At 41.7% G+C, this 8,882-nt stretch overlaps 1 protein-coding gene across 1 annotated transcript; it reads right to left on the bottom strand.

The window, feature by feature from the left end:
- Window positions 1-5,369: 5,369 nt before the first annotated feature.
- Window positions 5,370-8,403, bottom strand: LOC125315334. The gene is made up of 5 exons (XM_048279797.1): window positions 8,032-8,403; window positions 7,589-7,978; window positions 6,968-7,450; window positions 6,683-6,832; window positions 5,370-5,480 (listed from the first exon to the last, which is right to left on the bottom strand). Exons 1-5 carry the CDS (start codon window positions 8,401-8,403, stop codon window positions 5,370-5,372), a joined length of 1,506 nt encoding a protein of 501 aa, XP_048135754.1.
- Window positions 8,404-8,882: the final 479 nt, after the last annotated feature.

Raw genomic sequence — 8,882 nt, 5'->3', positions numbered from 1 at the left:
TGTTGATTGGTTTGAGGCGATCCCACCATAGAGAGAGTTCTTTGCGAGGCACCGGGATGACTTTGATGTCTCCATTCCCCATGATCTAAAAAATGCAAAATGATGATCCTAAAGTCAATTACCACAGATTTAACATGAATATGCATGAAATGGGATGCAAATGCACTAACCAAATTCCATGTCATCTTTTGGTAACATGAGGGTCAACTACTCCTATTTGACCCAAATAAGCCAAATATGGTAGTTATTGACCAAATCTCACCCAAATATGGCATGTAATTGATTAGGATCGTTTAAGTGTAAATCGGGATAGAAAGTCACTGCTACAATTTTTATCTCGACAAACCCACGTAATTCGCAAATCTAATACAATGAAGCCCAAAAAGCATCTAAAGGTGTTCGACCAGTACAAGTCAATGATGAATACAAAGATAGTCCAGAGAAAATGCAATAAATCCTAAACATAAATGCCCCAAAGTTCGACTAAGACTAACTAGTCTAAGTGGCTTCCTCGTCTGATGATATCTCAATCAGCCCGGGAGGATCAACATCTCCCTCATCATCGGAGGATATGACGATGATTTCCTTCTTCTTAATTGGGGAATGCTTTGGGGTCGTCTTGGTTGCACGAGGTCGCCTTGCCAATTTCAGGTATAGCTCCCAGATTCTCTCTTTTCCTCGCTCGAGTTCCAAATGGCGTGCACAACGCCCATAATCACAACTCTCGGTACGGATGCGGTTTCGTCCATTTAGCTCCCTTCCATGGACAAATCCGAAGACTCGGAAAGTGGCGGGTGCCCGATCCTTGGATCGAATAGTCTTCCGCTCCCACATGAATACATCGGGGACCTCGACTCGACTTTGGGCCGTCATCTATCGTAAAAGGAAAATTAACCTTCAATCCCGATCACTTAAACGATCTTACAAGTGTCAATGATATGTCATGAAAATGCATGATATGCAGAATTTAAATTTACAAGTTTAAAGCAAAGGGGTTGAAAAGCCTAACCAACCGATGTTACTCTTTTTTTTTTAATTTTTGGTTTTAGGTATACCAACCGTCCATTTCACATGCGCATGAGACCAGTGAGGTTTAACTCTAAAGAAATCAAAAAGGGCTCGGGTATGGTCCTAAGAAGGCTCCCGCTATACGAATCGATGAGCCGCCCACAAGCGCGATCAAACAACAAGTGGGTAGGATCATCAATCTCGCATAGCGAGCGGGATTAAATATGGTCAACCCAAGTATAATCAAACACAGGAGCTTCGCATACCAATCCCTATCTATGGCAACCTAAAGGGTGATTTCACGGCTCGGGTTTAGGCGCTTGTGTGTGCGGTGTCGTGATCCTCGAAATATGCAAGACATGCACAGCAATTCATATCAAAACACCATTTCAATATGGGAGTAAACAAACACACAATCCAAAACACCATATCCGTATAAAATTGGTTAGCAAAGACGCCACCCCTTATAACTCCCATCTGCATCAACATTTAATATTTTTTGTTAATGAACGCACCTCACCTTCAAGAGCACCTGCAGAAAACAAGGTTAGAGAACACTCAACATTTTTATCGACTTAAGTCCTCTTATGATTTTACAAGTTCGGTCCCCAGCGGAGTCGCCGGTCTGTCGCGACCCTCCGGAATTCCCTTTCCGATTGCGAGAGGGTTAACGAGCCGATCCTTTGGACCCCGGTTGGAAGCGGATCTTTGGGATCACGAGCCTCTCCCAAGACCCATTACTTGAATCGCGATGTGGAGAAAATTTTACCGAAGTCGACCTTAGTGTGGTCGGGTGGCATGTGCACAGTGTACATGCATTTGGAGTCGCCACCGATCAATTTATTGGAGGGTATGATCGGAAACCCTACCGAGCGGTTGGGAGAAACCGTTTGGTTCTACGAAAATTAGAGATTTGGGTCCGGGGACTTGGTTACGCCGAGATTTTTATCGACGCCCTTTCGGTTACCGATGTTGAGTGTTTTTCTAACCTATGAATTCATGCAGATGAGATGTCGGGTGAGGTAGGTTCTAGCAATCTAAGGTATCACGCAGACGGGAATTTTCTATCCTAACGATCACGCTTATGAAATTTAATGCGCAATCGGGATAATCACAATCAATCCAATCAATCAGTCAAGTAGACGTGTCTAATATGGCCCTATCACCCCACAGAAATGTCAAATTTGGGTTCCGGGATAGTTCGAGAAAATTTGGGGCGAAAGGCCCAGAAGGGTAGAATGGTCATTTTTGGGGGTTCGGGACCCGAAAATCACAAAATTGGGGTTGGGCCAGTTGAATGTGGCCATTTCCCATTTTTTGTGATTTTCTAGAATTTTTCTAATTTTTCTAATTTTTTTGGATTTTTTATTTATTTTCTAAAAGAAATGGAATTTTTCGGATCAATGTAGATCGACCCTCTAAGCCTCGAAGATTCTCAATCCAGACTATAAGAGTCCCGAATCGACCTAAGTATTTTTAGAAATTTTTTTGGGAAAATCTGAGAATTTTTGTGAATTTTTTATGAATTTTTGAATTTTTTTTGGAAATTTTTATCAATTTTTATTTATTTTTTATTAATATTTCCGGACCGGGTCAAACCGATCAACCCGGTCCACACCGCTCGAGCACTAAACGGTGCCGTTTCTATTTATTAGATTTTTTTTATTTTTTAAAATGTTTTCTAATATTCAGAAAATATAAAAAAGAATGGACGGCCGTGATCAATCTCAGATTTAATCTCGGCCGTCGACTTGCCACTATGTAAAACGACGACGCATCGACCTCATCCACACAAAACGACGCCGCACCTGTTAATCGACGGACGGTCACGATTAATCCTAAGGCCCGATCCGAGCCATCCATGCCCTCAACGCACGAAACGACGATGCATTTGTTACGGGCGTTAAACGACGTTGCTCACCACTTACCCATACGGCACCGTTTTTTATTTTTCTAATTTCTACCTAATATACTGAAATTCCGAAAATACAAAATATCGATCCAACGGTCTAGAATTGAAATCAACTATTTTTCTCCACCGTCGGATCTAATCCGACTCGACCTTTTCGCACGCACGGCTAAGCTAACTGGGGCCGACTCGGACCACTCACAGGATGACACCTCAGAACTTTGACTTGTTGATCGCCACGTAGACTTCGTCATCTACCTCTCGCCAGCGACAGAATGAACGGCCGAGGCTCTTCCGGCGAGATCTAATAGTGAGATCTCGCAGGAATGGCCTCAAACCAGCGCCGATCGACTCGATTTAACCTCTAGATTAACACATCTAAAAACCAGGCAAATTCATTCACGAAATTACCACTAATCAAGCTTACACGGTATCAATATCACAAAGTTCAACCTAGCATCACAGAGTATATTAGTTTAATTCCCTCACATAGAAGCTCGAAAAGGAGTATAGGAAACTTACCTTGAGCTCAGATAGAGCTCGCGAGGGCTAAAATGGCCTCGCCGACGTTCGACTGCACCGGCATGGATCACAAGCTCAACTAGAGGTTTTCAGCAAGATCAATGCCGAGAAATGGATGCGATCATGACCATGGATGTTCAAGAAACAAAAGGCACACATCAATTGCGGGGAGCGAGTTCGCGAAAGCAAGATGCCATGAATGTACAAGAACAAATCGCGAAGTTCAACTCACCGATTCGGGCAGCCTTTGGTGGCGAGACCGATGGCGATCGCTTCCTTGACCCTCGGGTGAACTCCCGGTGGTGATCTTCGAGCTCGATATGGCCTGGATTAGTCGGACAAGGATCTCACAGTCTTCGCTTGAAGTTCCAACTATGGCGTCTCTCTCTCTCTCTCTCTCTCTCTCTCTCTCTCTCTCTCTCTCTCTCTCTCTCTCTCTCTCTCTCTCTCTCTCTCTCTCTCTCTCTCTATTACATTGATCTAAGCGAGCATGAATGAACCTCCTCCTATCTCGCGAACCTTCTCGCCCTTTTTATACCGAGTTTGAATTTTAGCGCGTCGGGCGAAGCTTGGCCGAGTTGTCCTCATGTGCTCTCACGTGATTTTTGGTTCGCCGGAAACCGGAAGGCGATGGCCATCACAATAAACTCCGTTTGGTTCTCCGTTAATCGCAAATTGAGCTCAAATTGGGGCATTCTGTGAAATGTTGACTTTTTGAACCGCCGAGGCTTTGACTAGCGATTCCGACCACTTCCGGCAGCCATTGCCCGTGCCGCCAGTGGCAATCAATGCTCCATGACTTGAATAACAAAACCCCCACAATAATTGAACTAATTAGGATCGAATTGCCCTTCGGTTTGATCGTTGAAATTCGATCTCGAAATCTGCAGATTGGCACGAGTCGTCCGAGGAAGACGACACTATGCTGGACCGGTTCGACCGGTCCGACCGGCGGCCAGACCGGTCTAAACCGGTTCGGACAGTGAACTTTCCAAAATTTTCAAAATTAATCAAAATTGGTGGAGAATTTTTGCAATTAAACCTCAAAATTGTATTTAGGGGCCTGAATATCATCTAGAAATGTGGTTTTGCCCAAAAGTTCTTATCAATTTCAACAAAAGCCCCAAATTTTCCAAAATTGCCAATTTTGGAAAAACCTCAATTGGACGTCCAATTGATTAAATTGGACCACGATACCCCTGGAAATCAATTTGGAATGTGTTAAAACATAGGGGGACAGTCCTATTTTGCCACGAAAGTCCCTCAATTAAAAGTAATTTCAAAAATTGGCAAAGTGAGGGACTAAATTGCAAAAATTTTGGGGGTTTTTGCCCAATTCGTGCAATTCGTGTAATTGAGGGTGCAATTAATCAAATTGAAGCTCGAAAGGACTGAAATTGAATGTCTGGACTCTAAATGTGCAGAAATTGCAAATAAAAAAACTCAATTTGTATTTTTTTTATGCAAATTCAATCTTCGGTGTTGTGAAGAAACACCTAAAATTGAATTCGATTTTTGATTTTTCGTGAGGTCAATATGAAAAGGGAATTAAAATAAAAATATTGGACATTTTTATGTATTTTTGTGACCTCAAAAATTATTTTTTATGAATTTTATAATATTTTCCTATTTTTCGAAAATATTAAAAAATGTGAAAAATATGAAAAATTATTTTTTGTTCAAAATTGGTTCCTTATGCTAGGCCAAGGTTCCCAAACTTTATTTTAAATTTTGTTTTACTTTTTGTGAATTTTTGAGAATTTTTGGAAAATAAAACTAAGGAAAAATTGATTAAAAATCGGGTGTCAACAATTGACTAAGCGACCCTTGCCCCTGCAGCTTGGCTTTGTCTTTTTGCGACCTGTAAAAGGACTTTGTATAATTAATCAAGTGCAGCATCAACTACATCAAAGGAAAGCAATGACCCAACTCACCCGAACTTTGATCCTTTGTACCGATTTGTCCTCGCGCTTTGTCCCGCATCGTTACTTTCTGCGGTGCGCTCACCTACCCCCGCAGCCTGAGTTGGATTTTTCGGAACCTGCAAAGTGACATAGCATAATTAATGTAATGCAACAACACATACATAAAAGGAAAATCACCAATCAAATAGGTTACTCCAACATTGCACCTGTGTATCGACCGAGGTGTCCCCGCGCATTGTTCTGCACAATTGCTTCTTATGCTTTCCTCGGCCACCCCTATAGGCTCAATTTGTCTTCTTCTAACCTACTAATGACGTAGCATGATTAATGTATTTCAACAACAACAACAAACAAATGCTTTCCCGCAATGACTTTTAAACAACTTACTTCAAGTTTGCTTTTACGCATCGAATTAGTTGTCTCGACACTTTGTCCTCCACCACCACCACTTCCCCTGGTGCCCTCACCTACCCCTATATCATTACTCGTCCGTGTATTGACTTGCTATCCTTGTTGGCCCTTTTTTGTTGGACAACCAAGAGTATTATGCCCTTTTCCAGGGCATAATGAGCAGTGAATTGTTCCACCAGCCATGCTCATTCTGTTACCAGAGAGCTCAATATCCTCCAGCCGTCTTTTCTTCTTAAGCCTACCAACTTGCTTCTTCATTGGGAGAGGTTATGTGGGTTGATGATTTGTTTTCTCCCAAAACTTGTTACTTCTTAGAGGCTGCATCATAAATTCATATGAAGCAAGATACTTACTTTTCTTGTAACAATCATCCACATAATCTTCCGCATTGAATTGTTGGCTTTGGATGGCACAAATGGCATGGCAGCAAGGTATTCCAGTCAATTGCCATGCTCGATAGGAACATTTTCTTCTGTCCAAATGAACTACATATTTGTCACCATCATTCAATATCTCGAACCCATCGTCTCCATTCCAAGTTGCATGACAAAACCTACTGGAAGTAATGCTCTGTTCCAATTTTTTCACAATCCTAGGCCACATTGTGTAGGCCATTTTGAACATTCATCCCGCAGCCTTTGCAATCTTGTCATTACCATTAATCTAATGTCTTCCAGCATACTGATAATTGATTGGGACCTAGCTCCTATAATCCTACCATTAAATGCCTCACAAAGGTTGTTATTGATGGTATCACACTTAAATTCTTCACTCAAGAAGGCTCTACACCAATACTTTGGATCGGTTTGGAACAATGCTTCAATAGCTTATGCCGACAATGCAAATAGAGCTTGTTCTGAATTCTGAAATCTGTCATATTTGTGCTCTTCGCAATCAGCCGAATTACCTCTCGCAATTGCTCTCCTTTATACTTCTTAGCCCAATTAGCATATATGTGCCGAGCACACATTCCGTGCTCAAGATACGGCATCAAATCAGCAATTGCTGGCACAAGTCCCCACACATTGAACAAGCATGTGTAAGCACCAGTTAGTATCTAATAATATAAATGCAAAAGTTCAAGGATAGTACCTTTTGTTGGTCACTGATGAATGCCCACCTTTTTCCATCGGTTATTTCAAGGTCCCATTAGATTTTTTAAAAACCAGCACCAAATGTCTTTGTTCTCTACCTTCACAACAGCCCATGCTGTTGGAAACATTTGATTATTTCCATCTCTGGCAATGGCGGCCAAGACCTCGAAACCAATGACTTTCCCGCAGCCAGCTAGGAACCCTTTTCTGCATGCCTCGAAACATACATACATCCTATTAAACTGTGTCCCATCACTAAGCAATGGCTTCTCCACAACTTCAACATGAATTCTACTAGGAGGATTCCGGTACTTGCATTCCCTAGCATACTCCCAGATTTGTGCATATTCTTCTTTGTACGTACCCATCAACGTACGCATCACCTTGTACTTGGCCCTTTTGCATTGACTGCTGGAAACATTCACACCTATTTGCTCTCTAACTAGTTGTTTCGGATGAGGACCTTTAATGTTTGGCATGGCCTTAATGGTGCTGAAGAAATGCTTGGCTAGCCACACACTAGTCACTCTATTATTATCGAAAGCAATACTACATGTGTGCTCCTCCCGCAGTGAGCGAATCTACAATGAACGAAACCTCTTGGTCATTGCAGCATATATATGCCAAGGGCAACCGCCTTGTGCACACTTTGCTTGAACATAATCCTTTATGTTTCTAATGAATTTGATATTCCTCTGTTCACTAATTGAGTACCCTACAATAGCATCTCTAAATTGCTTCACATCATCAAACTTCATCGATACACATAATACTGGACTTGCACTACTTGCATCATAAAAGGGAAACTTAGTTTTCCTTTGTGGTTGAACTGCAACATCATCATCCTCATCTTCCGAGCTACTATCATCGCATTCATCATATTCACCATCATCACCATCTAATGATGTTGGAGGTCTGTCATTCCGGTTTATCGAAATGGCCTCATTAAGCTCCCGAAATGGTTGTTTAATCTTTTCATGATATTTCCTCACCCGTGCCCTAGTCAGTTGCATATCCTCATCATCAACATCACTTGTACAAAATGTATGCACAAGTGTTTCGTCATCTTCATCATCTTCATCGTCAACATCCCAGTATGCGGGTTTCTTCTAGTCTCTTCATCAAGTACTGACCCATCACCGTCAAGAATACCACCACTTACCCGAGCTTGCGCACATAACTCTAGGACATGAGCTATGTGAAAAGGCTCAGCTTCCCGCCCTCTCGGATCTCCATGACATGCATCATCAGCTACTTCGCTTTCATTACGAGCTTCCAATAGTGTTTCCTGATGTCCATTACCATTGCATTCAACATACGGAAAAATTTCATGACCATGCAGATGTTGGTAGACAATATCTCTCAAACCATTATCATCAAACACATGTCTCACACCATCCCTAAGACTTTTACCGGGAATTTGATAGTAAACTTCTTCTACTGTGCATTTGCCCTGTTCATCTATAGCCTTGACAAGGTCTTTATAAGACAGCCTACTGATGTTAAATCCATATTTCCTCCTACATAATCGCATTGTTCCCCGAAAATAAACTTACCACCTGTCCAAACTCTAAAGGCGGTTGTTGTATCACCCCTATTGACACCGCAGACAAGGGAAAATAATCATTTCAATAGCAAACAGCACAACACAAACATCATTATCAACTTTAACAATACATAACGGCAACACTTTCAGTAAATAATGAGATAGAGGACAACTTCTAATTTGTCCCCACAACACACTTTAAATAAAGACAACAACTTTAACTTTCGGTTCCCACAACTGCAATACTTTGAATAAACAATAATTTAGGCGACGGTCAGTGGACCCAAAACGACAAACTTTAATGGCAAACATAATATGTCACTCACCTTTACACTCTTATAGTAACCACTATTTTGGGCGTTCGATCAATGTCGTTCTCACTCATTCGTCGTCATTCAACAAAAAAAAATACAAAAAATGACTAACCTTTACCGGTGTAGAGTCAAGATTCGTGCGCCTCAGAAGCC

This window comes from Rhodamnia argentea, chromosome 5 (genome assembly GCF_020921035.1).
Source record: "Rhodamnia argentea isolate NSW1041297 chromosome 5, ASM2092103v1, whole genome shotgun sequence".
Lineage (NCBI taxonomy): Eukaryota > Viridiplantae > Streptophyta > Magnoliopsida > Myrtales > Myrtaceae > Rhodamnia > Rhodamnia argentea.
This window is presented reverse-complemented; position numbering and strand designations above follow the sequence as displayed.

Bases quoted from the DNA above. Each gene is read 5' to 3' on its own strand.
- LOC125315334 (XM_048279797.1), bottom strand. From the start codon at position 8,403: ATGCGATTATGTAGGAGGAAATATGGATTTAACATCAGTAGGCTGTCT. The intron at 7,979-8,031 runs GTAAGTGGTGGT...TGAAGAGACTAG, and splicing joins AGTTATGTGCGCAAGCTCGG to AAGAAACCCGCATACTGGGA. The intron at 7,451-7,588 runs GTAGGGTACTCA...CGTTCATTGTAG, and splicing joins AGCAATTTAGAGATGCTATT to ATTCGCTCACTGCGGGAGGA.